The sequence below is a fragment of the Eptesicus fuscus genome, chromosome 15 (assembly GCF_027574615.1).
Source record: "Eptesicus fuscus isolate TK198812 chromosome 15, DD_ASM_mEF_20220401, whole genome shotgun sequence".
Classification (NCBI taxonomy): Eukaryota; Metazoa; Chordata; class Mammalia; order Chiroptera; family Vespertilionidae; genus Eptesicus; species Eptesicus fuscus.
Genome location: NC_072487.1, coordinates 1,956,981 through 1,974,508, shown reverse-complemented (window position 1 = coordinate 1,974,508; position 17,528 = coordinate 1,956,981). Strand labels below are relative to the sequence as shown.

General features: G+C 43.3%; 1 protein-coding gene across 5 annotated transcripts in view; it reads right to left on the bottom strand.

The window, feature by feature from the left end:
• AUH (AU RNA binding methylglutaconyl-CoA hydratase) overlaps window positions 1–14,987 on the bottom strand; it is a 187,936-nt gene extending 172,949 nt beyond the window's left edge. Inside the window, exon 1 of one of the 5 annotated variants that reach the window (XM_054726826.1) lies at window positions 14,708–14,987. In XM_054726826.1, coding sequence (XP_054582801.1) covers window positions 14,708–14,969 — 262 coding nt within the window. In that variant the 5' untranslated portion in view covers window positions 14,970–14,987. Of the gene's footprint in view, window positions 1–13,896; window positions 13,909–14,072; window positions 14,141–14,707 lie in introns of those variants that run through there. The other 4 variants (XM_028133124.2, XM_054726828.1, XM_054726831.1 and 1 more) reach the window with 4 other exon arrangements.
• Between the last annotated feature and the right edge of the window lie 2,541 nt (window positions 14,988–17,528).

The following is a 17,528-nucleotide window of genomic DNA, read 5'->3' as shown; positions in this document are numbered from 1 at the left end:
ATGAAAACGTATGTCCACATCCTGTATCAGAATGATCAGAGCAGCATTATCCAAAACATTCAAAAGATGGAAACAACCCAAATGTCCATCACCTGATGAACGGATAAACAAAATGTGGGCTATATGTGCATTCGGCAATAAAAACAAATAAAATACCGATACGTGTACAACATGGATGAACCTTTAAAACAGTATGCTGAGTGAAAGAAAACAGTCACAAAGGAGCACATACTGTATAACTCCATTTGTATGAAAGGCCTTGAGTAGGCAAGCTAAAAGGGACAAAGTAAATTAGTGGCTGTATAGAGCTGGCAGAGATGCCTCCAGTGATTGAACAGTGAAAGCTAAAAAGTGTGGAGTTTCTTTTGGGGAGAACAAAAGTATTCTACAATTGATTGTCGTGAATACAGAATTAATAGCAAGTTTAACAAATTCCCTTATTTTGTCAATGCCTTTAATGAGAATGCTTTAGTATTTCACCATTTAGAATGTTTGCTATACAGCTTTTTATCAAGTTGGGGAAATGTATTTCTATGTTCAAATTTGTATTTTAAAAAGATCACTCATGTAACAGTGTACAGAACAGATTAGAAGGAAAGCAAGAATATACTAGGAACAACAAACCAACATCCCCAATGAATATAAAGGTAAAAATCCTCAAGAAGATATTAAAAAGCCAAATCAAGCAGCAGATTTAAAGGTTGATATGCCATAATTGGATCTATACCAATCCAATATACCACATTAACAGAATAAAGAGAAATGTTTTTAAACCATGTGGTCATCTCAACTGACAAAGGAAAAGAACGCCAGCAAACCAGTAACAGAAGGGACTTTCTCAGCCTCATAAAAGGTACTTATAAAACGCCACCGCTGACACACACTCAGCGCTCAGAGACCAAAGGCCTTCCCCTGAGCTAAGAAATAAGACAGGGTGTCTGTTCTTACCACTTCTATTCATGTGTCACTGGAAATTCTAGCCGAGATAACTGGGCAAAAAAGGAAAGGAAAGGGAAAGAAAAGAGGGGAGAGGAAGGGAGGGGAGAGAAGGGGAGGGCAGGGAAAGGGAGGGCAGAGGAGGGGAGGGCAGGGGAAGGGAGGGTAGAGGAGGGGAGGGGAGCATCCAGGTTGCGGGGGAGAAAGGAGAAGTTACATTATTTCTATTCACAGATGACATGACCTTATATAGAGAAGAGTCCAAAGAATCCACCAAAAACTATTGGAGCTAATAAATGAACTCAGCAAAGTTACATGATACAAGATCAATATATAAAAAGCCGCCATGTTTCTTTTTTTTTTTAAATATATTTTATTGATTTTTTACAGAGAGGAAGGGAGAGGGACAGAGAGCTAGAAACATCGATGAGAGAGAGAAACATCAATCAGCTGCCTCCTGCACACCCCCTACCAGGGATGTGCCCGCAGCCAATGTACATGCCCTTGACCGGAATCGAACCTGGGACCCTTCAGTCCGCAGACCGATGCTCTATCCATTGAGCCAAACCGGTTTCGGCAACCGCCATATTTCTATACACTATCAACAAACACTCCAAAAATAATATTAGGAAAACAATTCAATTTGTAATAGCATCAAAAGGAATAAAATAGCCGAAACCGGTTTGGCTCGGTGGACAGAGCGTCGGTCTGCAGACTGGAGGGTCCCAGGTTCGATTCCGGTCAAGGGCATGTACATTGGTTGCGGGCACATCCCCGGTAGGGGGTGTGCAGGAGGCAGCTGATTGATGTTTCTCTCTCTCATCGATGTTTCTAGCTCTCTGTCCCTCTCCCTTCCTCTCTGTAAAAAATCAATAAAATATATTTTTTTAAAAAAAGGAATAAAATACTTAGGAATAAACTTAATTAAGAAAATTCAAGACTAAAAACTATAAAATATCATTTAAAGAAATTAAGACCTAAATAAGTAAAAAGGTGTCCTGTGTTCATAAAAGATTTAATTGTTAAGAAGGAAATACTTCCCAAATTGATCTACACATCTCTATCAAAGTTCCAACTGCCTTTTTTGCAAAAAGACTGACATTAAAATGCAAATGGAATTGCAAGGATCCCAAATAGCCAAAAACAATCCAAAAAAAGAGAAATAAGTTGGAAGACTTATTTGGAGGGTTTAATTGGGACACTTCCTGATTTCAAAACTTATTACAAAGCTACAGTTATCAAACAGTATGATACTGGCATATGGACAGACATATAGATCAATGGAATTAAATTAAGACTTCAAAAATAAACACTTTTAAGGTCAATTGGTTTTAGACAAGGATACCAAGATCATTCAATGGTGCAAAAATAGTCTTTTCAACAAATAGTGGTGGGACTACTCACCCACAAGACTGTATTGGACCTTTCCTCACACCATATATAAAACCTCTCAAAATGGATGCAGGACAGAACTGTCCGAGCTACAACCATAACACTCCTAGGAGGAAACTAAGTGTAAATCTTCATGATCTTGGATTAGGCAACAGCGTCTTAAATATCACAACAAAAGCAGAAGCCACAAAAGAAAAACAGGTAAATCAGACCTCCTCAGCATTATCTAGAAAGTAAAAAAACAATCCGCGAGAGAAAATATGTGCAAACCATATATCTGATATGGGGTTAATACACAGATTATATAAAGAATTCTTATTACTCACAATAAAAAAGACAAACAACCCAATGGAATACTGAGCAAAATATTTAAATAGATATTTTTCCAAAGGAAATATACAAATGCCCAATCAGCACATGAAATGATGCTAAACATCATTTGTTATTAGAGAAATGCAAATCAAAACCACACTGAGGTGTCAGTTCACAAGCAGTAGAACGGCTATAACAAAAAAAAGTGGGAACAAGTCAGTGTTGAGGAGCATGTGGAGAAATAGGCGCCCTTGTAGATGGTTAAAAATGTAAAATGGTGTAGCCTCTGTGGGAAAGTTTGGCGGGTTCTCTAAAAACTAAACATAAAATTACCGTATGACCCAATGATTCTCCTCCTAAGTATCTACTCAAAAGAAATGAAAACATGTGCTCAAACAATTGTATGCAAGTGTTCGGCAGCATTATTCATAATACCCAAAAAGTAGAAACAAATAAAAATGGAGTATCATTCAGCCATCAAAAGGAATGAAGTACTGAAACATAAGGATGAAAGGAGCCAGATACCTAAAGCCACCTATTATTCGATTCTATTTCTATGAAAAACCTGGTGCAGGCAAGTCCATAAAGACAGAAAGGAGATTCGTGGTTTCTGGAAACTGGGGAGAGGGGCGTGAGGAAGGACTGACTAAAGGGAATGGATTTGCTTTGCAGGTAATGCAAGTAGTCTGTAATGACAGTAGTGATGGCTGTACAACATGGTGAATAAACTAAAAACCACTGAACTGGACACTTAAAAACTGTAAAATGATAAATTTTCCGTTATATGAATTTCATCGCAATTTACGAAAACAATAAAAGTATACCGGGGGCCACCAACCCAGAAGCTCCAGCAGAGGTCCGGGTGTGAGACAGCGCACAGGCCCTGGGCTGTGGAGTGGAGATGGGAAGAAGACTGCTCTGCAGACTCTGAAGGAGTGTCAACATAACTGGTACAGTGGCAGTGTAAACCCTGTTTGTAGTCCATCCACAGAGAGAGCTCCGAGTAAGTTATGGGAGAACAAAATGTAACTGGCATACGTTTTTATGATGTAAACTAAAAGTTACCAATGACAGAAATTGGAAGGTAGACGATGAAAGAAATAAAACAGCAAACATTTCCTTTTCTCATCTTATATAGAAAGGAGTCCAGATACTGTCTGTAAAAATAATTGTATAGGTAACACAATACAGACAGTGAATGAAATTATCATTGAAAGCAGGGACTCAACAGATGTTTAAAGTCTTTACTTTGGATGAAAGGGCCTGAAAGTGAAGGGGTGGCACCCTTCCACAGTGCTTTATTTTATTTTTAATTTTACCATATAATTAACTTTATTTGAAAATTTCTGTAAACTTCAAAAATTTAACAATTAGTACAACAAATCCCATGTAATGCACCAATGCCTCTATCAATAACTGGCAGTCCAGCAGGCAGGAAAATCAGAGAAGGGTCTAGCTGAGCTGAGCAACACCAGTCAACGATAACTGAAAACCAGATCTAACTGAATAGAAGCTACTGCAGCCAACAAAGAGTACACATTCGCCAACACAGACCACATCTGGGCCAAAAACACACCTTAACGAATTTAAAACAATAAAAAGTCATATTGAAGTATGCTCTTAGAAATCAGTAACAGACAGCTGGAAAATCCCAAAATACTTGGAGATTAAGTAAGGTACTTCTGAATAGTACATAAGTTAAAAAAAGAAATCTTAAGAGAAATTTAAAATATTTTTAAATGAAAATAAAAATACAGCTTATCAAAATGTGTGGGTTATAGCAAAAGCAGTACTTAGAGGAAACTTGCAGCATTGATTGAATGCACATATTAAGAACCATCTACAATTGATAATCTAAGTTTCCACATTAAGAAACTAGAACGAAAGCAAATTAAATCTAAAATAATTGAAAAAAGAAAAAATCAGCAGGAAACAATAAAATTGAAAATAGAAAATTAGTAGAAAAAGGTGTGACTCAGTGGTTGAGCATGGACCAAGGAATTTGGAGATATTGACTGACTCCCAGTCAGGGGTTAGGGCATATACCCAGGTTGCGGGCTCAATCCTCAGTAGGGGGCATACAGGAGGCAGCCGATACATGATGTTTCTCTCTCATCCATGTTTCTCTCTATCCCTCTCCCTTTCTAAAAATTATTAAAAAAATGTTTTCAAAGCTAGTTCTTTAAAAAGATCAGTAAAGTGATAAGCCTCTAATCAGGCAAAAATGAAAAAAAAGGAGAGAGAACAAGTTACTAATATCAGAAATGAAAGAAGTATCATCATTACTGAATTCCATTAATGTCATATGCATAACAAAGGAATACTATAAACAACTCTATCCCACAAATTTGGTAACTTAGATGAAATGGGAGAATTCTTTGAAAGAGACAATCTACCAGAACACATGAGAAATAGATAAACTGAATAGGCCTGTATCAATTAAAGAAACTTAATCAATAAATAATACCCTTCCAAGCAGAAAGCATCTGATATACTAGTACATGATTTTACAGGTGAATTCTACCAAAGCATTCAAAAATAAGTGACAGAATTTCTCAGTAATCTCCTCCAGAAAATATAAGCAGAAAGGAACACTTCTAGCTAATTCTATGAAGAAAGCATTATACTCATACCAAAACCAGAAAAAGGCATCCCAAGCACGAAAAACGAAAAACCACTAGCTCTCATGAACATAGATGAAAAAATCCTCAACAAAATACTAGCAAATCAAATCCAGAAATGTATAATATACCATAACCAAGTGGGATTTATTCCAGGCACACAAGACTGGTTCAATATTTGAAAACCAATTAACGTAATCCATCACATCAAGAGGCTAAACAAGAAAAATCATATGATCATTTTAATAGATGCCAAAACAGCATCTGACAAAATTCAAAATGGCAAAACACTTAGACTATGAATAGATGGGAGCTTTTTCAATCCCATAAAGGGCATCTCCAAAAAACTCAGAGATAATATACTTAATGATGAAAGACTGAATGCTTTCCCCTCATAATAGGGAGCAAGATAAGGATGTCTGTTCTTGATACTTTTATTCAATACTAGAGGCCTGATGCATGAAATTCGTGCAAGGGGCTCAGCCCTCGCAGCCCTGGTTTCGTCCAGAAGGACATGTGGAAGTTCGATCAGCTGTCCAGCCTAATTAACATATTATGCTTTTACTAGAGGCCCAGTGCACGAGATTCATGCATAGGAGGTGGTATCCCTCAGCTGCACCAGCACCCTCTCCAATCTGGACCCCTTGGGGGATGTCCAACGGCCAGTTTTATTTTCTTTGGATGCTATTGTAAATGGAATTGTTTTCTTAGTTTCATTTTCAGATTGTTTATTGCTAATGTAATACAATTATTTTTGTATGTTGATCTTGTATCATGCAACTTTGCTGAACTTGCTTATTTGTTCTCATAGTTTTTTAGTGGATTTCTCAATATTTACTATATACAGATCATGTCATCTGCAAATAGAAGTAATTTTACTTCTTCTCCAATCTGGCTGTCTTTTATTTCTTTCTCTTTTCTAATCTCTCTGGTTGGAGCCTCCATTATAATCTATAATAATCTATACTAATAAACCGGCAGTCTGACATCCCTCTCAGAATCCAGGACCACTGGCTCCTAACCACTCACCTACCTGCCTGCCTGATCGCCCCTAACCACCTCTGCCAGCCTGATCACAACCTAACCGCTCCTCTGCCAGCCTGATGGTCCTCAACTGCCCTCCCCTGCTAACTTGATGGCCCCCAACTGCCCTCTTCTGCCAGCCTGATAGCCCCCATTGCCCTCCCCTGCCAGCCTGATTGCCCCTAACCACCTCTGCCTCGACCCCCACCACTGTGGTTTTGTCCAGAAGGAAGTCAGGCATCCAGAAGATGGCCAGTCACCCAGTCTAATTAGCGTATTACCCTTTTACTAGTATAGATTATTATAGATTATTATAGATTACTAGAGGCCTGGTGCACGAAATTCGTGCAAGGGGGAGGGAGTCCCCTCAGCCCAGTCTGCACCCTCTCCAATCTGGACCCCTTGGGTGATGTCCAACTGCCAGTTTTGGCCAAAACTGGCAGTTGGACATCCTTCTCACAATCCAGGACCGCTGGCTCCTAACTGCTCACCTGCCTGCCTGCCTGCCTGGTCGCCCCCAACTGCCCCCTCCTGCCGACCTGGTCTCCCCTAACTGTCCCCCCACTGCCGGCCTGGTTGCCCCTTAGTGCCCCCCTTGCCGACCTGGTCGCCCCACATAGCCTGCTGGTCAGTCATTTGGTCGTCCCTCGCTAACCCCTCTGCCGGCCTTGTCACCCCACACAGCCTGCTGTTTGGTTGTTACTGTGAGGGCGTCATGACCAATTTTCATATTACCCTTTTATTAGTATAAATAATGGAGGCTTCAACCGGAGAGATTAGAAAAGAGAAAGAAATAAAAGACAGCCAGATTAGAAAAGAAGTAAAATTATTTCTATGGCAGATGACATGATCTATATATAGTAAATATTAAGAAATCCGCTAAAAAACTATGAGAACAAATAAGCAAGTTCAGCAAAGTTGCATGATACAAGATCAACATACAAAAATAATTGTATTACATTAGCAATAATCAATCTGAAAATGAAACTAAGAAAACAATTCCATTTACAATAGCATCCAAAGAAAATAAAATAGGAGTAAATTTAACATATAAAGCTTTGTACACTGAAAACTACAAAACATCCCATGTTCATGGACAGGAAAATGTAACATTGTTAAATGGCAATATTCCCCAAATTGATGTACAATTCTTATTGAAATTCTAGTTTACTTTCTTGAAGAAATCCACAAGCTGATCCTATAATTCTTGTGGTAATGAGAGAGTCCAGAATAGACAGAATAGTTGGAAAAGAACAAAAATTGGAGGACTCAGACTATCCAAATCAAATGTTACTATAAAGATCCTGAAATCAAACAGTATGGTGCCAGCATAAAGACAGACACGTAGATAAATGAGACAGAACTGAAAGTCCATAAATAAACTCTTATTTATAGTCAATTTTTAACAAGGGTGCCAAGCCAATTCAGTGGTGAAAGAACAGTCTTTTGAACAAATAGTACTGGGACACTGTCTATCCACAAGCAAAAGAATGAAGTTAACCTCTTACCTCACAAAAAATAACTGAAAATGGAACACAGGAACAAATATAAGAGCCAAACCATAAATCTCTTAGAAGAAAACAAGTATAAATCTTTGTGGCCTTGGCTTAAGCAAGTTTCTTAGATATGACCCAAAAGCACAGCAACAAAAGAAACAAATATACAAACTGAACTACATCAAAACTAAAAACCTGGGTTCTTCAAAATAAACCATTAAGAAAGTGAAGAGGAGAGAGCGCTGGCCAGGTGGCTCAGTTGGTTGGAGCACCATTCCACACACCAAAAGGTTTCAGATTCCGTTCCTGGTCAGGGCACATACCTAGGTTGTGTGTTCGATCCCCAGTTGAGGGGCATATGGAAGGTAACCAATCGATGTTTCTCACCTCTTTCTCTCTCTCCCTCCCTCTCCCCACCCTCTCCCTCTCCCTCTCCCTCTTCCTTTCTTCTCTCTCTAAAATCAATAAACATATCCTCATGAGGCTTAAAAAAAAGAAAATGAAAAGACAACCCACAAAATAGGAGAAAACATTTGCAAATCAAGTATCTGATAAAAAATTTGCATCCAGAATATATAAAGAACTCTCGTAATTCAACAATAAAAGGACAAACAAACCAATTATAAATGGGAAAAGGATTTAAGACATTTCTCTAAAAAAGATACACACATGGCCCTAAGCACATGGAAAGATTCAAAATCACTAACCATTAGGCATCCGAATCAAAGTCACAACATCACTTTACAGCACCAGATGTAATAAAAAACACAAACAATAACAAGTGTTGGTCAGAATGTGAAGAAATTGGAGCCCTCATACCTCACTAGTGGGAATATAAATTGCTGCAGCCACTTTGGAAAAGTTCCATAGTTCCTTAAAATGTTAAATCATAGAATTACCGTGTGATCCAGCAATTCCACTTCTAATGAAAACAGATGTTCACAAAAATGTGTACATGAATATTCTAAGCAGCATTGTTCACTTACCCACTAAATGGCAACAACTCAAATGTACATCAATGATAAAAGATAAAATGTGATAGCCCTAGCTGGTTTGGCTCAGTGAATAGAGCGTCCGCCTACTGATTGAAGGGTCCCAGGTTCAATTCCAGTCAAGGGCACATGCCCCAGTTGCCTGCCCAATCCCCAGTAGGGAGAGTGCAGGTGGCAGCTGATCAATGATTCTCTCTCATCACTGATGTTTCTATTTCTTTCTCCCTCTCCCTTCCTCTATGAAACAAATTAAAAAAAAAAAAAGATAAAATGTGATATATCCATACAATTAAATATTATTCAGTCATAAAAAGAAATGAAGTAATATCTATAACATGGATGAACCTTGAAAACATAAAGTTAAAGAAGCCACACACAAAAAACACATATGATATGACTTCTTTATATGAAATGTCCGAGTAGACAATGGGTCTTACTGTGGGGCAGCGGGACGGTGACAATGGGAAGCCAAGTCACTGCTAAAGAGAACAGGGTTTCTTTTTGCATTGATAAAAGTGTTCTAAATCTGGACTGAGAAGGAAACCAAGATGGCGGCATAAGGTAAACACCTAACTGTTGCCTACCACAACAATTTTGAAACTACAACTGGAAAACAGAGCACACACCGTCCAGAACCACTGGAAAGCTGGCAGAGTGGAAAACCTACAACTAGAGAAAAACAGAGAGGGGGACGCTGAGCCTCAGGAGCTGTGGAGGTGCGGAGATCCGTGAGCGCAGAAAGGGCGGGCGGCTGAATACGCGGCAGGCTTGTTCGCAGCGCGCGGAGAGGGAGGGCAGCAGACGCTGCGTGGCTAGCTTTCTCATTTGGGAGAAAAACAAAACCTCCCAACTGCACTGAAATCCAGCTGTGGTCGGGGAGAAACTGGTCTGTTTGGCAGCAGACGAGGCTCAAAAGCTGCCTTTTCTCAGAGGTGCGCAGCCATTGATTAGGGCACGGAGAAACCGACCCTCTTAGGGTGGCTCGGACGGAAACCAAGTTTGTCTGCGCCACCCTGAGACTCCGCCCCATCCAAGCTGAGCACAGCCCTCCCAGTGACTGGATTTCTCGTTCCGGAGAAAAACAAAACCTCCCGACTGCACTGAAATCCAGCCCCAGCTGGGGAGAAACTGGTCTGTTAGGCAGCGGGAGAGGCTCGAAAGCTGCCTTCTCTCAGAGGCACGCAGCCATTAATTCGGGCACGGAGAAACCGCCCTTCTTAGGGCGGAGCAGACGGGAAACCAAAGCTTGTCTGCGCCATCCTGAGACTCCGCCCCATCCAAGCTGAGCACAGAAGCTCTCCCAGCGGAGACACTGCTGATCCTCACAGCCAACTGGCTTGGAGATCAATTCCCGCCAGTGATACCAACAATCCCAATGACTCTGAACTCCAGTTTCTAGGGACACATGGGGGATCCAGACGCCTACGGGACTCTCGGCCATCAGTCAGAGAGTGAGAGTGACTTTTCTGTCTGTGTGGACGACACCAGATTTCAACCACTCTCATAAGGGACACATTCAAGAGGCAGACTCAGTGAGCACCAAAGCCCTACTGTGTCTCCAGCACAGCAATCCTTCCGTTATAGACACAGCAGGACCTCACAACCAACTGGACAGGAGGTCAATTCCTCCCAGTGTACCAACAGCAATCAGGGCTTTTAACTACACCAAGACTTTCCACTCAGCCCACAAAGGGGAGTACCAAGAGCGACCACCTAGGGCAGTGATGGGCAACCTTTTGAGCTTGGTGTGTCAAACTTCTCCAAAAAACTGAGCATAACTCGGGTAGTATGTCACTTTGAGGAAAAAACTAACTCCAAGACTCTAGTCGCAAATGTTTCATCCTTAGGAGCAGCAAATGTTTCACCCTTGGCATGCGGCCGCGTGTCATCAGAAATGGCTACACGTGTCAGTGCTGACACGCGTGTCATAGGTTCGCCATCACTGACCTAGGGTGATTGGGGAAGCTGAGCTACCGGCCCCTATAGGTCACCAACCACACAAAGCCACTCCATCAACACAGGGAGGCAGCCAAAATGTGGAGACATCGAAGTATGTCACAAGTAGGAGAGATAGATGAAAGCAAACTAATGGACGACACAGTCTTCAGAACCATATTTATAAGGTTACTCAAGAATCTTCTAAAAACCGCTGAGAAACCTGAAGAGACCTTCGAGGACCTAAATGAGAATACCAAAAAAATGGAAAAGGACCAGTCAGAAATTATGCATACATTGTCTGAAATAAAGAATATACAGAAACTCAACTGTAGATCACCGTACCCGAAGAGTCAAACCAAAGATCTGGAATATGAGGAAGAAAAAAACACCCAACCAGAGAGGCGGAAAGAAAGAAGAATCCAAAAGTGTGAGGATAGCATAAGGAGCCTCCGGGATGGCTTTAAGCATACCAATATCCGAATTTTTGGGGTACCAGAAGAGAGAGAGTAAGATACTGAAAACCTATTTGAAGAAATAATGACAGAAAACTTCCCCCACCTGGTGAAAGAAATAAGACTTACAAGTTCAGGAAACGCACAGAACCCCAAACAAGAGGAATCCAAAGAGGACCACACCAAGACACATCATAATTAAAATACCAAGGGCAAAAGACTAAGAGAGAATCTTACAAGCAGCAAAAGAAAAACAGTTAGTTACCTACAAGGGAGCACCCATACGACTGTCAGCTGATTTCTCAACAGAAACTATGCAGGCCAGACGGGAATGGCAAGAAATAGTCAAAGTGATGAATAGCAAGAACCTACAACCAAGACTACTCTACCCAGCAAAGTTATCATTCAGAATTGAAGGGCAGATAAAGAGCTTAACAGATAAGAAAAAGCTAAAGGAGTTCATCACAGCCAAACTAGTATTATATGAAATGCTGAAAGGTATTCTTTAAGAAGAGGAAAAAGAAGAAAAAAGTAAAGATAAAAATTATGAACAACAAATATCTATCAACAAGTGATTCTAAAAATCAAGTGAATTCAAAATCTGAGGAACAGAATAAACTGGTGAACATAATAGAATCAGAGGCATAGAATGGGGGTGGATTGATAATTCTCAAGGGGAAATGGGTGTCTGTGTGGGGGGTATGGGAAGAGACTGGACAAAAATCATACACCTATGGATAAGGACAACGGGGGGGGGTGGGGGGAGGGAACCGGGTGATGGGGAGATATGGGGGGGAAAAAGGAGAAACAATTGTAATAATCTGAACAATAAAGATTTATTTAAAAATAAATAAATAAAAAATAAATAAATCTGGACTGAGGTGATGGTTGCACAACTCTAAATACACTAAAAAAGCCTACATTTTGAATTTTATGGCATGTGAATTATATAATTAACATATATAATTATGTAATTATATATAGCTACATATATGATTACATAATTCACATGCCATAACATAAAAACATGAGACCTCTGCAATAGTCCATCTGAGAGACGATGCTGGCTGGGACAAGAGTGGTATTGATAAAGAAGAACACAGAGAAAAGTGGAAAGATTTCAAAGACACTCAGGAAGGCCTGAACATCTAGAGGTGAATAAGGAGAAGCAGGTATCAAGGGTGGCTTGCATTATGCATTTACTTGTTTGCTGTTTCTGCCAGGAGTTGTTCCAATAAGGTTCGCAAACATGACCTTTGAAATGGGCCACAATGATAAGGAGAAGCCTGCCAGACGGGGAGATGGTTGGCAGGGGAAGGGAGAGGTCATTCCACTTGCGTGCAAAGCAGAAAAAAACAAAGCTCAGCTGCAGCTGAAGGGAGAGGAGGCGTTAGGAAGGCCTGCCGGCTGTGAGGACCTGCAGGCAACGGGAAGCCACTAGCGGTGTTTACCTGAGCAGAGAGTTGATTCTTGGCCTTCAAAAAAGGTGACTCCAGCACCAGTGTAAAGAATACACTGGGGAGAGAACGATCATTTGACTTATAAAGGAGGCTGTTGCCCAAGAAAAGAGAGACCTCTGTAAACCATGACCAGGGCTAAGTAGGTTGGACAACAATGCAAGCAATAACACGAAATAGACCGGGGGTATGCCTTGTGCCTCCACAACAAATGAGAAGTATGAGACAAATTAGATAACGGATGAGGGCTGATGTATTCTGCACTACCCACCTCCCCCAGCCTAGAGGCCGACTGGACAGGGAGCAGCCCGGGGCTCCTGATAGCAAGGGTTCTGAGATTCCTTGCGGACTGCCGGAGAGCCATTTTGGACTAGCCGCTATGAGAAGCGGAGGCCCCAGGGAGACTCCCTCACCGCAGCATCCTGGACCTCATGTTTTCTTTGCACTGCTTCCTGCTGGCTCGATAGTACCTCTACCTTTGAGCATACTCCCCTAAGCCTGAGTTGTCATTCTTGCCCATCCCTCGAGGAAGCTGGGCCAATTTTCTTAAGAAACCATGATGTCCTAATACCTGATTTTACAGGTTATTTGAGGTTACTAAAATATCTTAATCACTAAATTGTCTTGTATGCTATCATTTCTTCTCTTTAATCCATTTGGATCCTAACTTATGGAATTTCCAGGCATTTTATGAAAACTCACTTTCAATGTGAATTTGTGAAGTCATAAAGATGAAGAAATACAGAACATGGTGCATATTACAACTGCACATGCACTCCTTTTGTATCGAATGTACTGTTGCTACACCTAATGGAATGGCCATTCCAGTGAGACTAAGCTAACCGAAAAGACTGTCCAGCTGAACCCCCCAGCATCCCCCCGTCATGCCGCACTACGGCCAAACTTTCCTGACATTTCCCAAAACGACTCACATGTTCATAGTCCATGCCCTGTCTCTGTCTGAAATAATACACACTCCAGAGCACCTGCTAGCCGCCGGATACTTAGTTTACGTTACCATTTAATCTTCACAGCAGCCATGTACGAAGCTGGTACTATTTTTCCTATTTTACACACAAGAAAGCTGAGGCGCAGAGACGTTTGCCTCAGAACCCTCCCAAATGACCAATTCCATTGCCTAGTAAGGAACGCCATGGAGCCCGTTTCATCTGGCAAAACCCTACCTAACCCTCAGAATCTCCCCTCGCAAGTTTTCCAGCCTCCCCCAAATAACGGGTCACGTACCCCCTTGGGGTTTTAGAGCCCTGTGCTCTCACCAGGCAAAGTCAGCACAGCCTCACAACCGCCAGTGTCTACCTCACCGTACAAGGAGCTGCTTAAAAACAGCAATTGTGACTTAACTTGGTTTTGCACTTCTGCATAAGAGACTACAGGTGCTTAATTAACTGTACGTCAAAAGTAGATGACTAGTCCTGCGGCAAACTGCTATTACCTTTCAAGACCCCTTTAGATTCCCCCACGTGGCAGGTGAAAGGAGTACAGCTTCAGCCGTGCCATCCTGGGATGACAGCACGTCTTCCACAGCCCTCCTCCCTCTGACGGCGGCCCGCTCCCCCACCGGGGGTAACTCAAGGGCAGCGTCAGGACCATCCACGACGGGGTCCCAGAGCTGAGCACGGTAACCGGAAGACAAAACCTGTTCAAAATTGTGTAGCTGAAGTGGAATAACACCCCCAGCTAACTTTCTAAGAGACAATGGACAGGGACCATTGTTCCAGCGGGCAGCTTTCCGTGTGAAATTCTTCGGAATGCTGAAGTGCTTTCTCTCTGGAGCGCCTAAGCCCCGGACCCCCGAGTCCGCAGGAAGCAATCCCGGAGCAGGAACGAAGCTGGAAGCGGACCTCACGCCGGCATTGACCTTCCACGCCCAGAGGTCTGTCTCCGCGCGGAGGGGCCGCCTTCCCGGCCGGCGCACGGCCCCCGGGCGCTGAGAGCGCTGCACCGGCGCAGCCCGTGCTGGGGCGCGGAGGGGACCCCGGGCCGCCGCTCAGCCGACAAGGACGTCCGCCCCACGCTCGACCTCGCGACCCGCTCCTGGGAGCGCCGGCCGCCAGCGCCGCCACGCACCTCGGTTCTCCTCCTCCAGGTACCGTACCCGCAGCTCGTCGTCCGTCTTCACCTCGGAGCTGTAGCCCCGCCGCAGGGGCAGCCCCCCGGCCGCGGGCGCCCAGCCCCGGGCCCAGATGGCCGACCCCAGCCGCTGGCCCGTCACGGAGCCGGGCAGCGTCCACCGAGGGCCGAGCGGCGCACTGCAAGCGGCCACCAGGCGGGCGCGGCCGGCCTGCCAGGCGCCCAGAGCCCCCGGTGCCGCCGCCGCCGCCGCCGCCATGTTGTCTGTTTACGGCGTGGGCCTGAGGCTGCTGCCCCACCCCCGCCGCCGTCTGGCCCCGCCCCCCGGCCTGGCCCCGCCCCCGTCCGCTGCCGCCCGGACCCAATGGCCGCGCGCGCTACGCCCCGCCCCGCGGATTCGCCCCGCCCCTCGGATTCGCCCCGCCCCGCGGATTCGCCCCGCCCCGGCCGGTGACAGGTTCCAGAGCCGAAGGCCCGCCGGGGCGGGTAACCCGGTGGGGAAGGCTGGTCCCGCGGAGGCCCGGAGAGAGCAGCCGCCCCGGCGGCACGGTCGGGGAACAGGCGGTGGGAGAACTCCCCGCAGGGAGCCTCCTCCCGGCGCTGCTGGGCTGGGCCCTGGGTTCTGTGGTGTCCGGTTTGGCTGACTGCAGCTCTGCGTGGACCCGGTTTACTACTCGTGCACTTGAGAGCCACGTGTTACCGGGTAAACGCGCCTGTAACGTACGCGGTGCTTACTACATGGAGCTCAAAACAACGGGAGCCCTGACGCCCGCCTGCGGAGCTGGTCCAGAGCAGGGCGCCATCGCATTCATAACGGGGCTCAGCCAAACCGTGTGTTGAGGTGGGACTTAGAGCAGATGGACCTTTCCTCAACCAAAACCGCTAAGATGCTCATCAAAGCTTAGGACTTTCTCCTACCTACCTTTTACCAAATCCCAACCGAGGAAAGGTGTGTTTAGGAATATTGTTTGGAAAATATGCTGCTTTATGAGAGAAAAATACCGCATGATCTCACTCATTCATGGAAAATAAAGAACATTATAACCTGATGAATAAAAAGATAGATACAGAGGCAGTAAAGCACCGAACAGACTGTCAAATTACAGCGGGAAGGCTGGGGAGTGTTGGGGAGGCGGGGAAAGAGGTCAACCCAAGGACTTGTGTGCATGCATATAAGCACAGCAATGGACACAGACACTGGGGAGGGGGAGGAGGGCATGTGCCGGGGGGTAGGGGAGGCTGGGGGAAGGTCAATGGGGGGGAAAAAGATATATGTACTACTACTTGTAATACTTTAAACAATAAAATAAAATTTTTTTAAAAAGAAAAATATGCTGCTTTGAGTATCCTCCCACTGCCACACAAATTTCTGCTTTTGCACAATGACTACATTTTTTGTGTTTTGTCAATTTTGTTTTTCAATTACAGTTTGCATTCAGTGTTATTTTGCATTAGTTTCAGGTGTACAGCGTCTGCTGCGGAATGTTGCGGAGGGCTCCTCTTCTATCTTCTGTAGAATGACGCTTGTAAATGTCTTCTGTAGTTTGGGACCAGGGAAAACTTTCTTCCTCTTGTACCGTTTTCCTTGTCTGATAATCATGTTCACTTTAACTGCTAGGAAGCAATTTTATTTATGGCTCAACTATTGCAATTATTATAACTAATTAATGTTCACTTGTTTTAGTTGCTAATTGTTTTGATATCTTTATGTTGGCTCTTCAGTAGATTGTAAATTCAAATAAAGGAGTTACAGACCACCTGTCAGTGCTAGTTAAAATAACATAACCTCAGAAAATACTTGCAGTCAACTAGGACAACTTCAGAAAGATAACCATCGATCGTTTGGGTTATATTAGAAATCAGAGTAAGCCCTGGCCAGTTTGGCTCAGTGGCTAGAGCACCAACCAGCCTGCGGACTGAAGGGTTCCCGATTGGATTCCAGTCAAGGGCACATGCCCAGGTTGTGGGCTCGATCCTCAGTAGGGGGCGTGCAGCAAGCAGCTGATCAATGAGTCTCTCTCATCATTGATGTTTCTCTCTCCCTCTCCCTTCCTCTCTGAAATCAATAAAAATATGTTTTTAAAAAAAGAAATCAGAGTAAGGACTGCCTATGGTTTTGATGGGCATAGAGCCTAATGGGAAAGCTCAACGTAGAGACACTAGCCCCTTCCCTACCAGTTGTGACTCTGGTCCTTACTGAAAGTTATCATGACGATATCCTGGTGTTTGGAGAAAATTTAACTAAAATGCTAAAATTTAGTGTAATCACCATGGCCATTGCAATCTGTCAGGAGTGACAACAAATAAAATAGAGACATCAGGATAGACAGATCTGGCTTTAGATCCCACCTACATAATTGCTTCACTTTGAGACATCCATAAATTACTTAAATAGTCCATGCTTCCATTTCTTCATTCAAAAATAGCGGGAATGAGATCTGTTTCACCACACAAATTCTTTAACTTCACTTTCTTCATCTGTAACCTGGGAAAGATTATGCCCATGTTAGAGGATTGATGAGATAAATATGTAAAGCAGTAGGCACCAGGAAATGAGAGCAGAATAGATAATGATATGCCACTTAGCAACTTACTTCTTAATCTGTTCCAAACATTTAGTTATGCTGTTTTATTTAATGTTTAGAAAACTTTGGAGGTGGTATTATTATCACCATTTTGCAAATGAAAACACCGAGATTAAGTTATTTATCAAACTCTGCAGCTAATATATCTGATATATCTGACTCCAGTTCCTCATGTTCTTAATCACTATTTTGCAGAGCCTCTCAATGAATGGTAAGATGTCCAATAAAATTTA